The sequence below is a fragment of the Triturus cristatus genome, chromosome 4_1, assembly GCF_964204655.1.
Source record: "Triturus cristatus chromosome 4_1, aTriCri1.1, whole genome shotgun sequence".
Classification (NCBI taxonomy): Eukaryota; Metazoa; Chordata; class Amphibia; order Caudata; family Salamandridae; genus Triturus; species Triturus cristatus.
Genome location: NC_140585.1, coordinates 425,400,461 through 425,426,666, shown reverse-complemented (window position 1 = coordinate 425,426,666; position 26,206 = coordinate 425,400,461). Strand labels below are relative to the sequence as shown.

At 44.5% G+C, this 26,206-nt stretch overlaps 1 protein-coding gene and 1 long non-coding RNA gene across 4 annotated transcripts in view; one reads left to right on the top strand and one right to left on the bottom strand.

Moving 5' to 3' along the window:
- LOC146855069 (uncharacterized) overlaps window positions 1-1,776 on the top strand; it is a 37,953-nt gene extending 36,177 nt beyond the window's left edge. The window contains exon 3 of the long non-coding RNA XR_014981278.1: window positions 20-1,776. This is a non-coding gene — a long non-coding RNA (uncharacterized LOC146855069). The remainder of the gene's footprint in view (window positions 1-19) is intronic.
- ABTB3 (ankyrin repeat and BTB domain containing 3) overlaps window positions 1-26,206 on the bottom strand; it is a 677,712-nt gene that overhangs the window by 171,125 nt on the left and 480,381 nt on the right. For all 3 annotated transcript variants that reach the window (XM_085652553.1, XM_085652554.1, XM_085652555.1), the window contains exon 4: window positions 1,853-2,005. In XM_085652553.1, coding sequence (XP_085508679.1) covers window positions 1,853-2,005 — 153 coding nt within the window. The remainder of the gene's footprint in view (window positions 1-1,852; window positions 2,006-26,206) is intronic.

The following is a 26,206-nucleotide window of genomic DNA, read 5'->3' as shown; positions in this document are numbered from 1 at the left end:
TGTGTTTTATTCTTCATAGATGACTATTGTGTTCTTTCTTGTCGATGGCTGCTACATGTTCGGAGTATCAGCAGAACTTCCTATTGTCCGGGGAAATATTTAGTTTTGTGGATAACTGTGCTAGTAAAAAGTTACAACTTTTGTTCGAATGCTCGTGTGTCGAGGAAGGAGAACATTTTGATTTCCTTTGATGAAGGACGATGAAGACAGCGTGAATCTAAACAAAGAACTTTTGAAAGAGAAGTGCTACGGAAGTGGTGTGACTTAACACCCTATGCTTCTAGACCAATGAGGAGAGAGACTTTCCGGGATATCGATACAAGAGTAGGGATGGACTTTTAACTTTAGGGTATAACTATTAGTGAAAGAATACATGCTTTTTTTGGAATAAGACGACTTTAGCCGAGAGACGAGGCGAGGTGTGTCGTTCATGTGAGCTGTTTCTTTGAGATCCTTTAGCTGATGCTGTCTGTATGCTGACTCCTTAACTTTGCTCCTCATACCTTTGAGAGGATTACTCCAGCTTTCCCTTCCGGCCGGAGGGTTAGCATTTCCAGCTATTAACATGCTCTGCTATAGTTTTCTTTGGTTTATATAAAATTCTCTATTTGCATTAATCTTGTTATAATGCACTTTTGTTTCTCACTCTATCCACTCAGCTCACGCGCCTTAAATGAGATGTCATTTTAAATTACCGATTTGTGTTCTCTTGTGCGATGGTTCTAATTCGATACTGTACCTTTGTTTGACCATTCCATATGCTATACAAAAGAAAAATTGATAAAAGCAAAGTAATAGAGAAACTGAGTCTGTCGGTATTGATTATTGTAAATAATGAGACATATATATATAGTTGAATATAGTGTGGTTTGTAGAATATTCCCTTTGTTCTAGGTGCTCATGAGCGGGATATCAGTCTAAATCTTTTGCCAATGACCTGTCAACTCTCCGATCCGTTGGAGGACCTGATGCTGAATGGGCCAAAATTCACTCTTATAAAGTAGAGATTTTTAGACTGATTCAGCGCATGGTGTAAATATTACACACTCTGCCTTAGTTAGCCAAAACCCCTTTTCCGCTGCGTAATGAGATATCATCTGTATCTATATATTCTTAAATACTATCTTTTAAGACGGTTATGATGGTAATAGCTCATCGACATAAATTGTGTATGTATAACTCATTCTTCTTTGATCCCACTCTGGGCCACCATAAATCAAAATAAGCCCTCTGCCTTAGGAAAGCACAACTAGATGCGGCAAATTACAAGAAAACCCTCTAAACTTGTCACTTTTCTTAGGCAATGGAAAGAGGCCCAAATATAAAATGCTTTTCCCTATCGCACTGAAAGTCCTTGCACTGCTCCTGGTCCCATTAAATATTTGAACCCTACAGAAATTCAGAACCCCACAACCCACTCCCACATTTACCCATTTCCAGGAAGAACTTGTGAATGAAACTAGAAGTTGTTGTGAATGTTACTGTGTACAAATATGACAACCTACTCAATTTTAGTGCTCTGGTGGCATTAGTTTTGCTTACAAATTTGTTGATCTCAAAAAATGTGTAAGAAGAGTAAATAAGCAAAAATGTGCCGGGACAAACAACTACATCTGTAAAAACATAACACGCTCCATAAAAGCTTTCTTTGCTGTTTTTTTTTTTTACTTTACATTTCCATACACAGATTATTATTTCATTTGTTAATTATTCTCAATTTGCTCTCAATCACGACTCTTCAATAACTAGGCCAATCTATTAAACTTCAGTTCACAATGTTGGTTCTTGTCCATTTGGGTGGGATATTGGTACAATAAAAGCTTTTGCTTTTTATCTGTATTATGTTACTTACTTAAGCTGCCGAGGCTCACAATCTACTCCAGGAAGAAGCAGCCTTGCCGCCTGTCTTACGTCATCGCTATCCACAGAGAAACTGCGACGGTGACCTGCGTGAGCCAAAGCAACTCGGATCCACTCCATCAGGGGCGGCAGTACGAGAAATGGCCTGTTCATAAAAAAGTAAGAACAGATAAGTAGATGAATATTTTAAATCATTTGAAATCCTTTTACAGAATGTGGACAGTGGTCATGTCACCATCCGCAGACTATAACTACTGTAAGTGCGGACTGGTGAATTTAACAGTTCCCTATGGGATATGATGAGGTTGCTTGCTGGGAAAATACTATTTATTGTTGAAAACAGAGTTCTGGGTCTAACTTAGAAATTACTAATTATTCAGAAAAATGCATAGTATGAAAAGCTGATTTATAGCATACTTTTATCATTATAGCAATGGGGTTTTCCAAGTAGGCTATTTTACAATGAAATGGTGCTCAACATTTCTCTCATTCTAAAAGTACAGTATGTTGACTGGCCATTTTTAGATTTGACATATAAAAATAGACACTTTAAACAGCAATTTCAATAGACGTACGTTGACTTAAAAAAAATACCCAAAACATAAAACATATTACTCATGCTCACAGAAATAAGACTAATTTGGGTGAAAATCCTACAGAGAACGCACATTTAGTGAGTAACACTGTAAATAAACACAAAATGCATCCTTGCATCTATTTTGGGGAAAAAAATATTGCTAAACGCAGAATTACTTTTTTCGTATAATCTTGTGGAATTCTTAGGTAATTCTGTGTGATTATGCTACACAGAATTTTGAGAGTAACGCACACCCATAGCCCAGACCACATATAGAAATGATGTAGTAATTTAATTTAAAAAAAAAAAATTGAAATGTCTTTATTGGCATTTTGAACTTATACAAGGATATATCACTTATGCATTGAAACATCTTAGTGGAAAATAGACAATTCCAATTCCTCTCAGGATCATCAGACAATCAAGTATCTTTTCAGTACATTCTCCAATCCATAAAAAATAACATTCGTAATTAAAGTCTTATTTGCCAACAAGCAGGCACATGCATCACAGGAAAAACCGGTCGCAAACGGGCAGATTCTCAGAATCTGCCCTTTTGCGACCGGTATTTTTGCATTTGGGATGCATCATCCCAAATGCAAAAATCGCAATTTAAGGAATCTCTAAATTTCGATTACTTAAATTGCGATTGCATTTAAGTAATCCCAAATTGAGATTCCTTAAATGCAATGCATTAAAGTAAAAAAAAATTGCGATTTCGCTAATAGGGGGAGCAAATTACCATGAAGTTGAACTTCATGGTAATTTGCAAAAACTTTGAAAAATGCACTTTTATGCATTTTTCAAAGTTTCATGTTGCGCACACACATGCCCTTAGGGCATGTGTGTGTGCAACATATGTGCACAGATCAATTTCAGGGGTGCAATAGGGTGTCATTTTGACACCCTTGCACCCTTGAAATTGCATGAGCAATTTGCGAGTACCTACTGGTACTCACAAATTGCTCATACAATCTCCAATTCATTCCTATGGGCCTGGAGGCTTATAGGAATGAATGGGAAGGCTTTCCTTAATTGCGACTCGCAATTTGCGAGTCGCAATTAAGGAATGTGTAGGAATCGCCCACCCCACTCTACAGACCCCAACATAGCAAACCAGGAATATGAGAGTTGGATCGCAAAATCTTTGGACGTCACCTTACCCTCTCAGAATTCCAAATCGAAAAGACTGCACAAATCAGCCCCTTGGTTTTCAGATATCTTAAGAGCAAAAAAACGTTTATGTAGGAAACATGAGAGAGCTTGGCGCCTAGACTTTCTACCTGAGAAAAAGTCCCAATACAAGGAGGCAATCAAGTCCTATAAAGACGAGATTAGGACGGCGCAAACCGCCTATTTTTCGGCTAAAATTATGGAAGCCAAATCCAAACCAATGGAAATTTTCCACTTGGTAAAAAGCCTAACAAAAGTGAATAACTCAGCTCCATCCTTAGCTAAAACACAAGCACAATGTAATGAGCTAGCGGACTTCTTCCATAAAAAGGTTACCAAGATCTACTCCTCCTTTCCAATAGTAGATGTAACCCCAATAACAACTGTCCAGGCACCACTGAAACACAGAACTCTCCCAGACCAACCTACCCTAGAACATTTTCTCCCCTTAGATCTGGATACCCTTAACCTTCTGGCCCGGCAAATCAAATCTGGCTCCCCACTCGACCCAGCACCACCAGATGTTATGATGCAGGCTAGTCAGGTTACCCTACCCGTGGTACTGGAGCTGTTAAACTCTTCCATTTCATCATGTACTGTGCCCACAGGATGGAAGAGAGCCATGGTACGGGCTTTGCTTAAAATGCCCAATTTAGACTCGGAAGACCACGCCAACTACCGCCCAATCTCACTGCTCCCCTGGGCAAGCAAAATTCTTGAGAAACACATAAACATCCAGTTAATAAAATTTCTTGAAAACCACTCGTTACTGGATGTTTCTCAGACAGGGTTTAGACCTAGGCACGGAACCGAAACGGCACTGTTAGCGGTTACCGAAGAGTCACGGAGGATACTGGATCAAGGTGGTTCAGTGGCAGTGATCCTCCTCGACCTAAGTGCGGCCTTCGACACGGTCAGCTATTCCACTCTGCTGAACCGTTTATCGAAGATCGGAATAACAGGAAATGCACTTAGGTGGCTCAATTCCTTCTTGAGCAACAGAACATTCCAAATCTTTGATGGTGACACAGTGTCAACCAGCAAATCACTGAGCTGCGGGGTGCCACAAGGGTCCTCTCTGAGCCCTGCGCTGTTCAACATATATATGAAACCACTGGCTGGGGTCGTCCAACCGTTTGGTATCAAGATCATATCATACGCAGATGATACCCAGCTAGTGGTGTCTCTGGCGCAGGAGGCTAACAGGCACATAACAACAGGCCTTATGAAATGCCTACAGAATGTTAAGGAATGGATGACAGCTTCCTCCTTAAAGCTCAACGGAGACAAAACGGAGCTTATGCTCTTGGGCCCTCCTTCACCAGTGCCTTTCATCTCCCTTTGGCCGTCCTGTCTCGGTCCTCCACCAACCCCGAAGGAAAGTGTAAAAAGCTTGGGAGTATGGTTAGACAAAAATCTCTCGTTCACCACCCAAGCCACCAAGCTGTCTGCCACGTGCTTTGGCTTACTTAGAACAGTGAGGAAAGTCCTGCCCCTCCTGCCGATGGAAGCGAAACAAATAGCAATACAGGGTCTGATTCAATCCCGGTTAGATTTCAATAACGCCCTTTACCTGGGTTCCCCCGAATCTACCTTGCGGAAGCTTCAACTGGTACAGAACTGTGCAGCTAGAACCCTGCTTCAGACCCCACGCAGACAGTCAATCAGGCTCGGATTAAAAAGACTACATTGGCTCCCGGTGAAACAGCGAGTTGCATTTAAGGCACTATGTATCTCCCACCAAGTCTTCTGGAACAAGAGCCCAGCAATTAGCGACAGTCTAGTTACCCACTACCACCCTAGCAGGAACCTCCGATCCACGGAGGCCTTCTTGGCCTCAATACCCAAAGTTAAAAGAGCCAGAACCGGAGGAAGGATGTTCTCCCTAAATGCCTCCAAGCTATGGAATTCTCTCCCTCTACAACTTCGCTCCAACCCTGACCTGCTATCATTTCGTAAACAACTGAAGACCTTATTGTTCACACAGTCTCCCTGATCCTGACCACCACTTCAACGATCACATCTGTACACCTAGCGCTTGGACGCCCCTGGGGCAGCAATCGCGCTTTACAAATCCACATTCAATTCAATTCAATTCAATTCAATCGCTATTTTTACAGCGATTCCTACATGCATAGGCTTTTGCAATTCCTTAATTGCGATTCCTTAATAATCGCAATTAAGGAATCGCAAAAGCCTACATTGATGCATGTGCCAGTGAATCTCTTAACACCGCTCTGTACCTCCATCCCATCCCACCCTCTTCCTTGTCCGAATGTCAGAACCATTGCCTACTCAAATTGGACATGTTACTCATCTCATGTGAGATTGTGCCTCTCGTGGGGGTCGTCGACGGTTGCGCGTCTCCCATATCCCTTATTATTGCCTCCCAGGTTTGGAGGTCCTCTTCTACTTTCTCATCTTGTCTAAGTTGTTTCATTCGGACTGCCTATGCTGTTTCCCATTCACAAACATCTCTCACCCACATCGCTATTCTTGGCGGGGAATGACTCATCCATGATATCGCTATACGACGTTTTGCAAGCACAAGTCCCATCATCACTAACCTCCTGCTAAGGTTTTTTTTGGGGGGGTCAGAAGCAGTCCCAGTAGAACCGTGCGGATCTCCCGGGGAACCCCCCCGCCCGTAGCCTCCATTAGCTTATCTAAAATTTCTGGCCAGTAAGGGCCCATGGTTGAGCAAGACCAAGCCATATGTATGAGAGATAAATCAGTGTCCCTGGGCCATGTACATCATTAAATGCAAGATATTTGCGACAGGGTGCTCTTCCTGGAACAAGGACCAAAGTTCCCGTGCTACCTGGGACATCTTCCTATATTGCAGAAACTGCCCACTTCCCAGATCAAAGGCAGCCTCTGTGCTCTCTCGTGTGATGAATTCTGTATTTTTAAAAAGGTCACCCATCATTAGGCAACCACCTTCTTTCCATCAATGGACCAAAATAGAATCTGCAATTTTAGAAAATGGTTGTATCACCCACAATGGCATATCTGGGGCATACGGTCCTCGGCCCAGCACTTTCCTGGTGACCTGTTTCCAGATCTCTGCAACATGAAGGATTATGTAGGGACAAGTAGAGGGAACTCCCGTTCCCATCATCAGGAGCTCAGGGAGTGAGCCTCCTGGATATGATCCCGCCAGCAGCCTCTTCTCCCAGTTCTCAGTATCATCTAGCCAGTGGACTGCATGTTCTAACTGAGATGCCATGTAGTAGAATTCTAGACATGGGACCTCCAATCCCCCCTGCTGCCATGTTCTCTGTAGTGAGGTTATGCTAACCCTTTAACGTTTGGGGCCCCATAATAAGTCTACCAGCAGACTATCTAGTGTTTTAAAGAGGTGATGCAGAATTTTATAGAGGGAATGATGCATCGCATAGAGACATCGAGGCAGGATAATCATTTTAGTTATGGCAATCCTACCCATAAGGGACAGTTGCAGTTCCCTCCAGAAACGTATTGAACCCCGTATGCCCTCTATCACTTTCCCTATGTTGATCTCCAAATACCTCTCAGGTGTACCCACCAGTTTAATTCCCAGATACCTGATACCTGGGCTCAGACCCCACCCATGGGAGTCTCACCCTCGGTAGCATCTCTCGCGGCTGTGAAGCTAGCCGTCCAAGCAGGAGTAGTTTTGATTTGCCAGGATTTGTCTTTAATCCTGAAATTTCACCAAATTTCCGCACAGTGTTTCTAGTAATGCAGGAACCGCCTGATCAGGCTGCCGGACATACGCTAGAGTGTCGTCCGCTTACGTGGACACCACGTGATTAGTGTTTCCCAGTGAGATCCCCCACCTACTCAATTTCTCCCTTAGGGTCGCAGCCAACGGTTCCACTGCCACCGCAACCAGAAGCGGCGACATCGGGCACCTTGCCTAGTACCACACTCCAGTGTGAATGCTCTTGAGACCAACCCTTTCATTCGTATTCTAGCATGGGGAGCCATGTAAAGCATTTGTACCCATTTAAGGAACACCAACCCCACCCCCATCACCAGCAGAACCTCTTACATATAGGACTAATTCACGGAATCAAAAGCTTGTTCTATGTCCAGCAACGCCCAAGCATGGTCGTCCTGGTCTAGAGCTGGGGAGTGCCAAACATGAGCTAGCCTCCGCAAGTTATGGGTGGTACTACGCTTGGGAATAAACCCGGCCTGATCAGGATGTATTAGGTACTGCATATGTGGCAAGAGCCGAGCCGCCAATATTCCGCTCAGGATTTTTATATCGATATTTAACAGGGAGATTTGTCGGTACTTACTTGGCAACTTGGGGTCTCTATCTCCTTTGGGAATCATGACCACGAGAGCCTCTCTCGAAGAGGCTGGTAGAATCTGTGGTTGAAGGGCTTTGTTGTAACTTCTAGAAGGCGGTCCACCAGTAACGGTGCAATCCTTCTGTAGAACTCAGAAGGAAGACGTCACTTCCAGGATTTTTAGCTTGTTTTAAACCCCATATGGCCACTATCAGTTCTTCTTTAGTGATCGGGCTGTCCATCATTTTACTCCTCTCATCATCTAGTCGGGGCAGGCCCAAAGAGGCCAGGAAATCAGAAACCCACCCTGGGGCCGGAGAGGGTTGTTTCGTGTAGATTTGGGCCAAATGGTCTGAGGGGATCTCTAGAATTACCGTTTGATTATATGCCATGGTTCCCTCCCTAGATTGCATTTGGACATTGGGGGAGAAAGGCGTCTCCCCCTTTATTATTTTAGTGAGCAAGGCCCCTGATCTGTCCCCCTCCACATGCAGACGCTGCCGGTACGCTGTGTAATTACATTTTTTTAAGTGACTTAGAGATGCCAACTGCAGTCCCCGGGCCGCGCACCACTTCCTCACAAGGTGTGGAGCCATCGGGAGAGACGCCTGTATGTCCCCCAGCTTCCTGAATCTTAACATCCCGCTCAAGTTGTTGACGCACTCTGAGTGATGTCTTTATTCAAACCCCTCCGATCACTAACTTCATGGTCTCCCACTCCAATGCTCCCCAGTTGACTTCAAAGTACCTGGCCAGCTCTTCTTCAACTTTCGCAGCAAAAGATGGGTCCGTGAGAGCCTCAGCCTGCAGCCTTCATGTGGGGATCACTGGCCGTGGCCTCCCGCCACTAAGAGAAAGCAACATTGGGGAGTGATCTAGAGATACCTAGGCAGGTAGGCTATCTCTCCTACAGTTGGGACCAGGTCCATGGATAAGAAGCACTGATCTGGTCTGCTAAACATATTGGTTGCCGGTGTGTGACAGGAAAAGACTTTGCGCTCCGGGTATCTTCCCTACAGACAGCCCATATTCGCAACCCTGTCAGAGTATCTCTAAGGGCCTCTGTCATCCTCGGTTTAGTGTTCCATCGGTGGTTCACAGTCCAGTGTCCCATTCAATACACAGTTCACGTTCCCCATCAGAATCACCCCCGCCCAAGATATGAAGTTGCAGCAGCCACCACGTTAGGGAAAAAACCCAGGCAGTCAGTGTTGGGTCAGATGAGGGCCCCACGTGCAAATCCTGAATATGAAGTGTTGTATATCTGCCCCCTCCATTTGCGCCTTATACAAGGCAGTGTATCACCCCACACATGAGTTTCCTGGAGGCAAGCTATAGATATTCTATACCTTTTCAGATAGGCAAACACCTGTCTTCGCTTTTCAAGCATTGCTATACCACGGCCGTTCCAGGTAATCAATTTCATCACGGGGGAAACCATATTGACCAGCACATGGTGTTGCCTCCTTGGTCGTACCTGACCTCCCTCCACAGAGATGAGCATCGTAGTATTAGACTGCATTCAAGACACGGAACCCCCAACCCCCCTAAGCCTTTGCAAAACCCTCATAACTGATGTAAACCCCACCCCCCACACCCTCTGGGCAGTAATACGGTTCCATCCCTCCTGGTGTGCTGGAGAGCTAACAACCGAGCTCCCTGCCCCCCCCGCCCCCCCAAGTTCCTCAACAGCAGTAATTTCCCACTGCAACATTAACCATAACATTGAGCTAAGTGCTCTTATACCTCTCAGTGTGCAGTAGCCATGTTCCCCAAGTATTGCATTACCAGTGGCTGAGTAGTTGTTGGGGTGCAAGGACTTTAATTACATTTTAATTAAAAAAACTGTCATATGCACATTTATTAAACTTTTGGTGCACTCCTTACCTCCTACTCATTGAATGGAAATCTAGATTTAGTAATACCAATGGAATTCCTCACTGGCCAAACACAGAGAGTCAGACTTCCAACGTTCAAAGCAGGAGATCAGCTGCCGAGTGCCTCAGGGATCCTCCCTGAGCCCCACCCTATTCAACATCTACATGGCCCTGTTTGCAGCCATCGTTAGAAGCCACAGACTCAACATTGTCTCTAACGCCAACTACACCCAGCTGATTCTCTCTCTCACTGACGAACCCAAAGCCACCAAGAGCAACTTTCATTACGGAATGAAAGCAGTCACCACCTGGATGAAGGACAGCTGCCTTGAACTTAACTCAGACAAGACCAAAGTCCTCATCCTGGGCTCCTTCTCCTCCACCTGGGACGACTCTAGGTGGACCACAGCGCTTAGCATCCCCCACCCCTATGGACCACACACGAAACCTCGCCATCATCCTGGACTCCTCACTCTCAATGAACCACCAAATCAATGCCATCTCATCCTCATGCTTTCACACACTCCTCCTCCTTCATAAGATCTTCAAGTTGATCCCCACGGAGTTCAGGAAAACTTTCATCCATGCATCCGTTAGCAGCAGACTCAACTACAGCAACGCACTCTATGTCGGCACCACCCAGAAACTTCCCAAAAGCTGCAGATCATCCGGAATGCCTCTGTCATACTCATCCTGAACATCCTACGCTGCAACCACATCACCGGCCTCCTGAGAGACCTATACTGGCTACCTGTCAACATGAGAATCATCTCTGCAAGCTTCTCACACATGCCTACAAACCCTTCACAAAGCCGGACTTGCGTAACTCAGCCACCGCCTCTCCTTGTATACTCCCACCAGACATCTCCACTCTGCCCAACTGGCCCTGGCCACTGTCCCGCGAATCCGCAAGACCATGGCTGGAGAAAGATCCTTCTCCTTCCTAACTGCGAAGACCTGGAACTCCCTGCCTCTGCACCTCAGGCAGTCTCCATTGCTGCTGCAATTCAAGAAGGACCTCAAGACCTGGCTCTTCGACTGAACCGCAGACCCAGCACACCCCACCCATCCAGTGCCTTGAGACCACTAAGGGTGAGTAGTTGCGCTTTATAAGATTCTGATTGATTAAATTCATATACAAATAGGTCAGGTTCAGGCACACCTGGTTCAAATGATATTGCAGGTGCTCTGGTACTACTGGCACAGACAGATCTCGTATAGAGATAGCCTTCCAGAAGTGTTGTGTGAAAATACTATGTTGTCATTCACAACCCAGTGAAAAGAAATTCTTTTTTCAGTTTTCTTTTGTGAATAGTATGTCCTTGTTATTATATGTGATAAATTACAAATTTCATGGCCTGGCTCCAGGTACAAAGGATAAAAGAAGACATGTTTTACTCATCGTCATTTTTTAAATACACTTTTTCAAGGCTCCTTGAATTCCTCTAGGTATGAGAAGAAACAGGAAAACTAAACATGAACAAAGAAAAAACACAGACTTACAATATGTAACATATTAATGTAGTTTAGGATAAGAATGCAAATAAAGAAAAGAATCACACGTGCTATGCACAAGTAAAGATGCTTTCTATTGTTGTTTTGGGGATTTCTTATATAAAATTTTCTTATCCTTAATTCACGTCAGATATGTTTTTTATATTTCAATCTTCTCGGGCCTTTTGGCACCCACTAATTGTGAATACTACAAACCGTGCACAATATCAAATTGCTTCCTATGACATGAGACAAAAAGCATCTCAAAACTGGTTGCTATCCTGTTACTGCGTTCTGGTAAAAGGGGAGATTTGTGGTGCAGTGAGTACTGGGAACTTCAGTAATTCTAGCTATCTCCTATTGTTCCCACAGAACAAATATATTCACACCTGCTTGAGAGGTAAGGCAGCTACAGTCAGACTAGGGTCTATAGTGGAGGATTGTAGCCCAAGCCCGATTAAGGGGTTGATTTGGAGCTGCAAGTCAGCTGGGGCTCACAATATCCATTTCCAGGCAGAAAAATACCTTGACAATCCTGTTTAGTAAATGTGGTAATGAACATGCCCACGGCAGAAGGAAAAACACAACGACTGGATGGGAGTAAACTACAGTTTTAGACCCAAGGACTGATTCACAAAGATCACACAGAGAGGCCGAGTTGTCATGCACACACTTTTATAAATCGACTTTAGAACAGATACTAACCTAATATCTTTATGCATGAAACACATAAGTATATTTTCAAACATGCATCATCTCTGAGAAAATTAACAATATCAATCTAGATCATGCACATCCAAACTCGCTCACAAGGAAAAAAGATCAAATGCTTAGTTCTCCACAAAAGATGAATTGCTCTGGAATTCATGTTGATGATGGAGACCCATCACTATTCGGGACTTTACTGGAAGATTATCTTCAGACCTTTTCTCCTTCTCTCTGCTTTTAAGTTGACTTACTTCTTTGGATGTGTGTAACCAGACATTCCACAATAGACATTCCACAAATCTGGAAATGCTTGATACTTAGCCAAAATGGAAGTACATGTAGCCAAGAAAAAACCAGAGATAGACTTTTTTTTTTTGTTAAAATATTTTATTGAGATTTTCCAACCGTCGAACCAATAAACCAATGTTGCATACAATAACATCCTATATAAGACCCAGTCATCAATGCACATATCAGGAGAAACCAGATCTTCAACATTTGCTACCCTAACTCCCCCCCTACCACCGTCTCTACCCCCTCCCCCCTCTGTCAGCTTGCCCGCCTCCGACCCCTGTAAAATGAGACATTAAGCACCCCGAGCTCCGACACAGCCTAGCTCTAAGCAATGGAAAAGACATCAGGAATGATCTCAAAGGACCTGAGGCTCCATGTCCCCCGCAATATACTCTTCAAGCTCCCGCCCTGACCATCCAGGCCCACCTCAATACTTTGTGCAGACACAGACCCCTCCCAAATACGCTTAAGTGGCCTCATCCAATGCAGTCTCCCCCGCAGTCCCAGAGGGCCCCGCCCCGGGTACCATACCCCGGTCAACGTCTACAGGATCCCCGTCCTCCTCATCCAACTCCTCCAAAGCGCGGAGCCCCTCCACTAGCGCTCCCCATGCCCTAGCCGCATCCAGCGCCTTATCATTAGCCGCCCGCCGGGCCAGCTGCAGCCGAAGCGTCCCTTCGCTCCCCGCCCAAGACAAGAAACTCGCCTTCCACCTCCGAAAGCTCGGCCCGGCCTGTGCCTTCCAGGGCATGGTGAGCTCCCTCTTCGCCATTATCGAACCCAGATCATAGAATTTGCTCGTGATTTTAGTACGAGGAGTGTGCGGAAACCAAAGCAGGAGGCAAGTCCCCATCTCCACGTCCAGCTCGCGCTCAGTCACTCGATTCAGACACGCCACCACATCCGTCCAGTAAGAGCCCAATCCCCGACAGGACCAAAACATATGGCCGAAATCAGCCCCGTCCGCCCTGCACCGGGGGCATGAGGAGTGGGAACCTCCCAAACAGAGATAGACTTAACTGAATTGCTCTGTATATTGGAATTCTTACATTACTTATATTGTTAGCAAGAACAGCTTTTTACATGATCCTTATGATGTGCTACAAACATAGTTGGCGAGGGCACTTAACTATTGGGTTAAAAATCTTCTTTTTTGAGAACATAGAGTGGGAAGGCAGATATATAATGTTGAAGATTTCACATGGATAGTTATAGAGCCAGAAAAAAAAGGAAAAGGTCCATATAGATAATCTTCGTTCTAATTGCCAGAATATGCAAAATTAGGTAGTTTGGTATAGTCTAAAATATTCAACTCAGTATAATTATAAACATTTCCAAATGTGTTCCAAAAATTAGTGCAAACGTGATTTACTTTCTGGAAATAATTACATGTGCACTCGTTTTTCAGGCCTTTCTACTCCTTCAAGTACAAAGGTATCCAACCATGATATAATACTTTGGTGGAGGCTGCTAGCTCCCAATGACATAGAGCTTCATGCTGCCCCCACTTTCAGAGCTGTATTTTTATGCATTTCCAGTGACCAGATGGATAAGCAGCATGTGGCAGAGGATGGTCCTGCCAGGCCCTCTACTAGCGATTAGCAGGAACCGGCACTCACAGGCTATGAGCCCCTTATTCATGGTGACCACTCTAGCTGTCCCTCCGACATGAGAGAGAGGTTTTAGGGTTTTGACAACTACAGCTATGCAGAGGTGGCTTGGCAAGCATGAAACCATTGACTCATAGGGATGTGCAGGTGGCGGGTGTGAGAGGCAGGTGGTGTTCTTTCTCTCTGTTACCAGCTGGTGATGGTGAGCAGTCGGTGATAGATGGTGGGTGTATAAGTGAGTGGGAGTGCCACCCTGAACCAGTCTCTTTCTGCAGTCTCTTTATAGCTTGAAAAGATCACCTCTCCCAAAGCATCAGTTTGAAAATATTTTTTACTTGATCAATACTCCACCCCAGAAGCTTCCGATTTACAGAGATAGCAAAAGGGATAACGTATATGCCACAAAATATTCAATCTTTTGAAAGGAGTGTGCTAGTAGTTGGGGCTGGAACTGATAAATTGGTCTTGTGGAAATATTGTACAAATTGTGCTTCTAAATAAATGATGTACTGATAAATTCATGAGGGACCTTTTGCTTTAATATTTTTTTTATTTTTGAAAAATTGATTAAAAATATAATGAAAATCAGCGTGTCAACAGATATCTTAGGAAAAAACATTTAAAACATTATGAACAAATGTGGCTATATAAAAGTGTTTAGTGTATCCATGACATAGTCATTGAGGGTTCTTCCACCAGGAAGCATGTTTACCATAGTAGCAGGGGAGTGCTTGAGTAAGAAGTCACATACCAGAGACCATAGTTGTTTTAGGTTTGAGTGTTGATAGACATTGGCCAGTTTGTTTTCAGTTCTATTAGTTATGTATATTAGCCAGAACTAGCATTTTCTGGAACTCACTTATTGGTAATTTTGAACTGTAACACTTCTCTCCAGTGCTCAAAGTATGTGCTCCAATCGCTAAAATAAAGTTGTGATTGGCTCAAAACTCCATTTGGCATATCAAATTTTACTATAAGACCATTGTATGGTGGAACAATAACATTTATGGCATGTGAAATGTAATGTCACATGTAGACTGAAGCACTATATTGGGCCACCTACTTTGTGCCACTGGAAGCATGACACATGCCACCACTGAGGCCTGGTCCTCTGCAGCCTGCAGAAACTCACATTTGCAGACAAACCTATAAAAATAAACTCTTTTTTAGGCCTAAAAGCCTAGTTCAAAGTGCCAAATGAGCCACCCCTAAATTTACCTTATAGCTCATAAGGTATGGTTCATAGTGCCTATTTTTTATATTAAAAGTTTTATATAGCACAATCTAGACCCTGTAAGGGTGTCAGAGCACTTTACAACTGTTACATCAAATAGATAGCTTGATACACTAGGTACAAATATAGGAGTAGATAGTAGGGAAAGCATACGTGATGTCAAACATTAATATTGGGTTCAGGGGTACTCAAGAGTTTGTTAGCCATTGGTCCTTAAAATCCTTTGCAAGTCCTGTTTGGTGAGCTAAATCAAGTGTTGGGGTCGGGTAGGGATTTGTTCATTAGAAGCAGTTTGACTTATTTTTTGAAGGAAGTGTTTGAAGGGTTCCATCTGATTTCTGTGGGAAGGGTATGCCAGATTCTAGGTGCTAGTCCGGAGAAAGTATGGTTGTATGTTTTCTTTTGCCTGAAATTTTTGCAGTTTCAATAGCCAGGTGCTGGTGCTTCTCGACGCTCTGCCCCCGACTAATAGTTCCAGTTTATTGGCTAGATATCTTGGTGTGCAGGCAATTTTTAGCTGTGTTCTTGCCTCATAAGGGAGCCAGTTCAGTGCCTTTAGATCAGGGTTGATGTGGTTGTTTTTTTTGGAGCCGGTGACAAGTCTTACAGCCGCGTTGAGAGAGGCTCTTAGTGGAGCCAGTCTGGATATTGGTAGACCACATAAGATTGTATTCCCATAGTCTATTCTGGGTATCACTAGAGCTTGCACTGCTGATTTGAGGTCGGCGGCGGAGAGTAAGGGTTTTAGTTTTCTAATAATGTTCATATGAAAGTTTGCTCCTCTGGTGACTGTGGGGGTGTGTTCCTGCATGTTGAGATTTTTGTCGATTGTTATTCCCAGAGACCTTGCGGAATCTATGATGTGTGGTTTGCAGTTGAAGGCTGTTAAGTGTTTCATCCAGTCTTCAATGTCGACGTGTCCTCATGGTGAGGTAATTAGGAGGAATTCGGATTTGAGCGCATTAAGTTTGAGGGGGTTTCTGGTCAGCCAGTTGTGGGTTTTTTGCAGAGTTGTATTGAGTACATGGATATCATCTGGGGATGATACTTTTAGGTATCGTTGGGTATCATCCGCATATATGTGGTGGTGAATATTGGAGAGTTTCAGAATTTCGGTTAAGGGTTCCATGAATTGATTGAAGAGGGTAGGTGATAAGGAGGAACCTTGAGGGACTCCCATGGTGACCGCTGTGGTAGTGGACAACGATTAGTTGATCTTGATTTTTTTGTGTTCGGTTGTCTAAGAAAGAGGCAAACCATTTTAGGACAGCCCCTGATAAGCCCATTCTATGTTCATGTAAATCTAGGAGACTGTCACTTGTGACCGTATCGAAGACTGAGGATAGGTCTAGGAAGATTAGGAGGCAGGATTCATTTTGGTCTAGTATTCTGAGCGTGTTATCAACAATGCAGGTAACGGCTCTTTTCCGTGCTATGGTCCTGACGGAAGCCTGATTGGAACTGGTCAATGAGGTGGAATTGAGCTGTGTGGCTGCATATTTGGGAATGGACGCACTTCTCCAGTAGTTTTGCTAGGGTAGGATTAGTGGATATTGGACGGTAGTTATCTGGGATTGTGTGGTCAGCTGTGGGATTTTTTAGAATGTGGGTTTCTTGACCTGCTTTTAGGCAGCTCGGAAGGGTTTCTTGCAGTAGGGAAGCATTTAGTATCTTTGTCCAGAGGAGTATTAGAGAAGTTTTGATCTCACTGAAGATGCTGGCTGGAAGATGGTCGCAGAAGTGATTTGAAGGTTTGAGTGTTGTTAACATCTTGAGAATCTAATTTTCGTTAAAAGTTTTGAAAGTAGTTCAAGACGCTTTGATTTTTAGGGTAAGTTCGAGTTTGTTATGGGTTTGTTCAGACCGGGGCGAGCGGGGGATAGGTGGAGGTATTTTTGTGAGGTGTTCATTTGATGTTTGGAGTTCATTTTCTCTCTTTTTAGCTTTTTCAAGGAAGTGGGAGGCAAATATGTTGCAGTTTGGTTGGGTTGTTTAGAGGATTGTTGCTTGATAATTTTGAACAGTTTCCTTGGGTGATTTCTGGCATTGTTTAGCTGAACATCGAAGAAATTTGCTTTTGAGATTCTGATATGTTTGTTTTAGGTGCTCCTCCGTTATCTCAGTTGCTTAAGGTGCTCTAGTGATGGTGAGGATCTCCATGCCCATTCAGCCAGTCTCAAGGTGCGTCTTTGTTCATTTAGGCTCCCATTGTACCATGGTTTGGATTCTTTAGAGGATGGTCTTTTTAGCTGAAAGGGCGCAACTGCGTCAAGAATGCTAGTCTTTGAGTTGTTATAGTGTTTTGTGAGGTCATGGGCCTCTGACATGTCTACTGGCGGCGTTAGTACATTGTTGCTGAGGGATGTTTGATCATTGAGGTTAATGTCGCGAGTGTTCCTTTTCTATTGATTGGGTTTCTTAAATTGGGGTTTATGTGTCTTAAATTGGCTCAGTGATCAGGAAGGTGGTGCAGTGGTGGTCTGTCCAGTCTGAGGGGACGATCGATTCAAGTTTGATGGAGTTTGTCCTAGCAATGATGAGACCCAGTGTAGCACCAAGGTTATGTGCCGAGCTCTCGCAGGTTTGGACCAGGTTAAGGTCAGTAAGGAAGGTTATTAGGCTATTAACTGTGGTGTCGTTGTCGTCATTCCAGTGAAGGTTGAATCCTTAGAAGAAGATGTGGGAGAAATGTTGTTCATAGTTGGAGGAGAGGATTTCCATGATTTGTTCGATGAATGCGTGGTTGTCGCCTGGAGGGTGGTAGATCAGGTGTAATTGGCATAGGGAACTATTGTTGCTCACAATGTTTATGCATAGGTATTCGCAGGTGGGGAGGTCGATGGTTTGTGACTGGTTTACCATAAGGTTAGTGTGATGTATACAGGCTATGCCACCCCCAGATCTTTTTGGTCTGTCTGCTCTTATAATGCCATAGCTTGGAGGGATTAGAATGTCAAGGATTGGTGCAAAACGTTCTTTAGCCATGTTTCAGTTAGGAGAATTAGGTCAAGATCATTCGTAAGGATGAGGTCTGCTATGTACGCTATGTGTTTCACTGCTGTTCTGCAATTTAGGAGCATGCACTTCAGGTGAGGTTTGGTGTTCATTGAGGTTTCCTCTGCGATGGGTACTAGTTTGACGTTGGCCTGATTTATCTCTCTAGAGTTTGGTCTCTGTTCTCTGTGTAGGTTCGAGGCAATTGTTAAGATGGGGTTCAGGCTATGTGAAAAGTCATGATGGTTTGTCTTGTACGTGAGGAGAAGGGCTTGGATGTCATTTTATGAGAGAGGGACTTTGGTCCTGGCTGGTCTTCAGTAGGAGTTGTGGCAGGGTGTGGATCACAGTCTTGTGACCGGAATGTTGTGGACCCGTTGAAAGTGTTTATGGGAGGTGAGAGTGACGTGTGTTATCATTAGGGTGTAACAATCTAATACTCGTATGTATCTTTGAGGGCCCCCTGTTGTTGTAGGTGATCTCAGTTGTGATGCTAGTTAGATTCAGTAGGTCAGTTTTGAGTTTCTGTAATACCTGTGTGATTTCTCCAAGTCTGGACTTGATCTCAGCGTGGTATTTAGAGGATGGGGTTTGGGGCGTGGGGTACTGAGGTGTGTGTTTTATCTGAGTTTCTTTGTTGTGCAAGTTTTTGTGTGGTGGAGGGGTAGTGGTAAGTGCGGTGGGGCTATTGGACTTGCAATATGGGCATGGACGCAGGGGAGTGGTGGTGGATATAATTTTGTCAACACGTCGCTCTTTTGCCCTTCTCGTAGTGGTGAGCGAGCATGGATTGGTGTGGTGAGATGGGATTGCCTCCACACAGTCTGGAGGGGTGGCTGGGTTGGTAAAGTGTTGAATAGTTGCTGTGGTGGTACGTGGTGGTGAAAGGGGAGGACTGTCCGTGGTGGTAGAGTTGTGTAGAGAGGGGTCTGTCTTATTATTAATAGGTACCTTCTGATTGAGGATAGGAAAGAATTAGTTAGATAGGTTAAGGTTGTGATCAGACAACTGTATGAGTATAATCCCATTGTTAAAACTGGAGATCGTGAGTTTTACATTGAGGGCGTAGAAGTGGTACATGCCTAAATTTATATTGCCATGTACCTATAGTGAATAAATCCCCAAAAGCTATTTTCACAGTATTAGGTTTAATCATTCCCATAGGAAATTCTGGTAAAGCAGATTAAATCACCATTTCTGCTATATATAGTAGTAGAAAAACATTTATAGAAAAAGTTCAACAACTTTTCCTAACCGTTTAAAAAATTCTAATTAATTGGTAAAGTCAGATTTGTTCTAACTAGCAAAAAATATTACTTTTAGAAAAGTTATAATTACTTGCCTGAGCCAATATAGGCTAATTAACATTAGTCTGTGGCTGCTGGCCAGTCCAGCACTGCCTGTAATGAGGTGTGAAGCTTCTTTCAGGCGATGCATACTAGACCACTTTAATTGACAGGGAGATTTGAATAGGCAGGGCTGACCCTTTAGAGATTAGCAGAATATTCAGGGTAGGGGCCGCTGCCCCTCCTGTTGGCACACCAGGGTCAAATCCTGCATGACAGGCCTGTCTGAGACACATGTAAAACTTTCGCACCCTTGAGTGGGATTCAATAGGCCCAGATCACAATTCTCTGTCTGCTCGCTGAAGAAAACTGCTGTGTCTTACTAGACGTCGGACTCATTTTCTGTTGTGAGTCCAGGTCCTGCTTTAATCTGGTTTTTAGTGTTAGATATAGGGGTGCACTGTAATTTACTTAGTACTCTCCCCAACATCCCCCCAGCTCTCCGATCCTACATTTAGTCTAGCTGAAGACTTTGGCCATCTTGGATTTGCTCTGACACACTGTGTTTTGGGCCTGTTTGCAGTGAAAACTAACAGGAGCTACTGAAATGTAGGTAGGCGAAGACCTATCATATCTTAAGAGCATGTTCACAATTCTCCGCCTGAAAAGGACTCAGCAATGCACTGTTAAACTATACATCCCAACATGGCTTCGGTGGAATAAGAGGCAATTACAATACATTGCTGGTTATGGAAGATGCTGTTCTCTGCTGAATGTAATATGTGAATAGGGGAGAATGTCATCGTGCAAACCAATTCACCTCAAATTACCAGGTGATTCAGGGGTTTGCAGGCCACAAACGAGTATACATTTCACTGGGTTCATTGGGATGTCATTATTTTTTAGTCTTGTGGGATAAGGCCAAAACCCACACAACAGTTGTGGTTTCTTTGCATAGAACCCGTTTCAGAGGCCATGCTTTTGCAGACAAGGTGCTTTTGAAAAAAAACCTGTGGAGGGAGTGTAACCCAGTCAGTCCTGGACAGGTGATAGTAATAGTATGTTTATTATGTCTATGGGGTAATTGTCATCAGTCAGAGATGATCCCCCTTCATAAACATACAAGACAGATCATTATTCCTAGAGCAGGACATCAATGGATTGGCCTGCATCTCATCTGAGGTGGGTGGACATCTTTACTCCTTGCATGCACTGCAGGGCACTCAACGAAATCCTGCGCCAACCCTTGTGGGCTGGCCTATCACACAGGACGTTTTACTTTTAAAGATAATAAGTTAGGCCAGTGAAGCCAAAGCAGGGTGATCTTCCAAATTCTACCACCAATTAGTGGTAGGATTTGAATGTAACGAAGACCTGGGAATATTTGTATTTTGCAATTTGTCGGGTTAACCGCACTAATGTTTGTGCTTACCCCGTTCCCAGAAAAGGTGTGCGTATTTCTAATTTTGAGATGATTGATCACTCTGATAAATGCTATCTGATAAGTTCAATTTATCTCGTAATTAATTCACTATACCCACTTTGTAGAAAAATTGGCTTCCACATATTCACATTTTATAGCTTCTATCGTAGGTAACTGTCATTTATAAATATTTATGAAAATATGTAGGATTATTTATCACACAGTCACTATCCTTCCAAAAATATGAATTCCTCAGTAATGCATTCAGATCTTTTCGCAGTATACAATAAATAATTGTGCTAAGAAAAACATGGGCAAAAGTACATTTGTAAATTGATTCTGTTGGTAGAAGAAGCGCCATGCTAGAACTGTCGCCAGGGCGACCAAGGAGAATAAGCAGCCATACGTGCTCACCCTACATGAGATGAAATTTGATTCTTTATAAATTGTAAAGAGCAGATGTTATTCTTTATAACTGCCATATTTCCAAAAGTACTTAGCAAAATTAAAGTGAACTAAAGTAAACTGAACTCTAAATTTAACTAAACCAATCCCGAATCATAATTCTAAAATTCACCATTGAATGACAAACAATAACCACAACAAATGTAAATAAGTGACATTCTGTCATTCTTACAAAGCTGGATAAAAGGGAAAAAAGGAGTTAAAAAGAAGCCAAGAGCGGAGACCACAAAGACTCTCTATCAAAGTCAAGTCATACAGAGCCACTAGACACTCATTTTTTTCATTCATTGAGCCTTGCTTTGATGTTTGATCCTCCTTGTTTTTCAGGGTCAATGATTTCCCTGCTTCTCTGGGGAGATTTTTCTATTCCTCACCACTAGACTTTATAAACATCAAAAAAAACTCCCAATTTTATTTTCATGCTTCTCCAGTAAATTCTACTAATGCAACAGAACAACAAGGGCCATACAAATACATTCATTTATCAAGTCTCGATGGTTTTTACATTTAAAAAAAAAATTATTTATGGGTTTTGTAGAGCGCCTGGGTCACCCCCGGAGGGGTTTCTCTGCACTTTGGACGGAGCTGCTGGCGGGCTGATGAGAAATGTTAAACAGGGTGGACTTAATAAGTTTCCTGAAGCGCAGATAGTCAGGACATTGTCTCAGGTGTGTGGGAAGCTGGTTCCAGTACAGGGGAGCGAGGTAGGAAAAGGATGTCTCTCCTAGTCTTGTTTTCCTGACCCTGGGGGCTTGGAGAAGTGATTTGTTGCCTGACCTAAGAGTCCTAGAGGGGGCAAAAGGCTTGAGTTTCCTGGAAATGTAGAAAGGGCCTTTATTATGCAGGGCTTTATAGACTGTGCAGCAGACCTTGAATTTGACAAGTATGCGGATTGGAAGCCAGTGACGTTTTTGGAGCAGGGGAAGGGAAGGGGTTTTGAACGGAGAGTTCGTGACGAGTCGCACAGCGGTATTCTAGACCACCTGCAACCTGCTGAGAGATGACTCATTCGCAGAGACCAGGAGAGCATTGCAGTAATTGAGACGGCTCATAACCATGGTCTGAATGAGAGTTTTTTGGGTATAGTCTGGCAGGAGAGGAAAGACTCTTCGTAGCAGGCCCAACACATAGAAGCAGGTGCTGGCTGTGTGGGCAGCATGCTCCTTTAATGTTAAGGCACGATCTAGGCGAATGTCCAAGTTTTTGACTAGGGCTTTGGGGTTAGGAGGAGTGCCGAGAGCTGCCGGCCACCAATCTGGGGACCAAAGAAGAGGGGTGTCTCCAAAAAGCATTATCTCCGTTTTTGCTGTGTTAAGTTGGAGAAAATTACTTTTCATCCAGTCTGCAATAGCAGTCACTCCTTCAGAAAAAGTGGACAAAGCTGACGAGAAGGATTTGTTGAAGGAGAAGAGGAGCTGGGTGTCATCAGCATAAGAGATGGGCAGGAAGCCATGGGACCTAAGTAAGTTGGCCAAGGAGGCAATGTAGATGTTGAACAATGTAGGGCTCAAACAAGAGCCCAGAGGGACACCCTTGGGCAGTTCCATCGTCTTAGACCGAAAAGGTCCTAGATTGACAGTCTGAGTATGGGAGGACAGGAAGCTGGTCATCCACTGAAGGGCAGGACCTCTAAGTCCAATCTCCTCCAGTCTCCTAAGCAAAATCTGGTGTGACACTGTGTCGAACGCGGCAGAGGTCCAACAGCATGAGAATAGTGGAGTGGCCACTGTCTATGGTCATTCTGATATTATCCGTGACCTCCTGTAGGGCCGACTTCGTACTGTAATTGGGCCTAAAACCAGTTTGATAGAGGTCCAAACAGCCATTGTTTTCGACATGGGTGGATAGATGTTGATTTATATATTTTTCCAGGACTTTGCTTAGATGAGGTAATAGGGAAATGGGACGGAGATTGGAGAGTTCTTCCATAGGGGCCTTAGGATTTTTCCAAATAGGGATGACCTGTGCCGCCTTCCAAAACCGTGGAAGATGACCCTCTTTCATGGAAAGGTTAAGGATAGTGCCTTCTGGTGAAGAGAGTTTGTTTGAAAGGGAGGAGACTACTTTTGCTGGGATGACATCCAGGGGAGAGCCAGATTTTACCGAACAAAGTAAGGCGGCTGCCACCTCAGTTGACATAGGAGGAAAGCTTTCGAGCATTTGTGGGGTAGCAAGAGCAGGTGGGGTGAGAGAGTGTGCAATCAATTGTTGGCTCCTGGGGGAGCGATATTATCATAGATAAGGTACATTTTTTGTGAGAGTACTGGGCGATGTCATTACAAAGGGCTTGAGAAGAGGTCTCAGGATTTTCGCAGGCCTTTGGACTGGTGAAGGATTTCAGTATCTGAAATAGGGTTTTCGGAGCGTTCTCTGCTTTGATTAGCTGTTGAGCGATGAACATTTTTCATGCTCCTTTTGTATTTTTGTGATAGGAGGAGAGAGCATTCTTAAAATTACCTTTGTACCTTGATTCCTTCGCCAGCGTCTCTCCAGGTTTTTGCATTTTCGTTTATCAGCGCGCAGCTCGGGGGAATACCATGCTGATTGAGGGCGCCTGGCTGTATTAGAAAATGTTTTGAGGGGCACAAGCAGGTCAATGGTCCTAGTAACGATCGAATTGAATCTGGCTAGTCCCTCCTCAATGTGGGAGGGTTTAGCTTCTGTTGCCCAGGTTGGTGAGAAAGCTGCCTGGAAGCTATCTGGGGACAGCGGCGTCACTAGGGTTGGTGTCACCCAGTGGGGCGGGTAACTCATGGTGTCACCCCCTCACGACTTGGGCACCCGGTGCATATTCCACTGCAACATAATGATTCCCGAGCCGTTTTCTAAAACAATCCCAATTGCGAGTTTATAGAAGAAAATGCTTAGGAGTCGGCTGCTACAGCTTTCTCACATAATTAGCAGTTTAGAAGAGTAGAGTTCCCATACACATACAGACAGGCAAACATATGCATACACCATAATAGCTGTTTACTTAAGTTCCACGCCTCTGTAACTATGTGCAGGTTCTCTCTTCCATTATTTTTCCCTTTAAAGACAAAACACATAATTCATATGACATATGAATTTGTAGCATATATCATAGGTGCAAAATGTTACAATTAATTCCTCCTTCACTTATGGGTAGGAAGGCGAATGTAATGTTGTATGTTGCCCCCACATATAGAAGACACCAATGCAGGGATGTAGGAACAATCAGGTATTTATTCAGATGTACACATGTAAGAGCGCCGGGCAAACACTCCCTGCTCCGTGCCGCGGCTCCGCTCTATCCACATTCCGATGTTCGCGCATGCGCATAGCCTCACACGCGTTCTGCCCTTGCGCACTGCGTAACTACGCAGCGTGCGAGAACTAGAACGCACACTACATATCTCCCTCCTTTTCCATGGCCCTGATAACATGTAGTCCTCATAGTCTCTAAGGTACACTCCCTCCATCTAGTTCAAAGTCTTTCAAGCGGCTAGGCCTCACAATCACTCTGCCAGCTCGGGTACGTCTTACCGGGGTGCCGGGATTACCAGGATCATTGTTTACAGCTGGGCTCCCCTCCATGCCTCGGGGGTCGCCTCGCCCCGCTCTGTCTGGGCTGTGGCCTTCCTCCATCGGTGGCTCTTCCACTCCCATCATCCCCTGGTCTCCCTGCTCCCCACTGTACTCTCTCTCTGGTGCCTCTGGTGTGCCTCTTCTTTCTGGGAGTTGACTTCCTTCGCTGTCCTTAGTGTAGGTCTCATGGACTACATTCTCGTTCTCTTCCTCTGGCCATTTTAAGATCTTGTTGCATTTCGCCATACGGTCGTGGGACCACACGTTTCCATCGCTGAGTAGGGCGGCTCTCTCATATACTTCCTCCACCTGTAGAGGGGGACTGTACTTGCTGTCTCCCTTCTTCCTTCGAACCGCTAACTTGACTCTCACCCACTCCCCTTTCTCCAGAGTGGCGTTTTTGACTTTCCGTCTCTGGTTGTAGTACTCCGTGTACACTCTCTGGGCCTTCTCCAGGTTGTGTTGTACTACCGCTGGAGACCATTTGCTCGTTATTGTCTTTTCCCTCCACATGGCATTGTCCTTGGTGAAGGGGTGTCTCCCCCTTAGGATTTGGAAGGGGCTGTACCCCGTCCCCGTGGGGGTGATGCGGTAGGCCCACACCGTTTTCTGTATCTCTTTCTCCCAGTCCTTCCCCATCATGTGGCTGCTTGAATAGAACCCATTAGCACTCTATTGAAGCGCTCTACTTGTCCATTGCTCGATGGGTGGTACACCGCTGTGTGCAGCAACTTGATCCCGTTTCGCTCCGCATACTTGTTCCATTTTTCAGATCTAAATTGGGGTCCATTGTCACTCAGCAGCGTTCTGGGGATTCCTTCCCTTAGGAAGACCGAGGTGAGAAATTTGATCACCGTCTCTGCTTCCATTTCTTCCTGTATGTGTATTTCCGGCCACTTGGAATACTTGTCAACCAGGACACAGAGGTATTGGGGCGTTCTGTGGATGTCCAGCACCGGTCCCAGGATGTCCACCGCCACATCTTCCCATGGCCCACTTGGTACGGGGAATTTCCCCAGCGCCGGCCGTAGGGGAACCAGCGTCTTGTCTGCTCTTTGGCACTGGTTGCACTCTCTCACTTGCCTTTCCACCTGAGCGTCCATTCCTGGCCACCAGTACATGTGCTTCGCCCTCGCCTTAGATTTTACTATTCCTAAGTGCCCTTCATGTAGCATTTCGATTAATCGGGGAACCACTGCTGTTGGGGGAACCACTTTGTCTCTCCTGTACAAGAATATTCCTTCGTTCCCCACTGATAACTCTTCACGTACTTCATAATATTTTCAGAGTGCCTCTCCCAGCCGTTTCTTCTCCGGCCATCCTCTTATTATGTGTTCCTTGACCTTGCAAATGTCCCCATCTTCTCCATACGCCTGTATCCA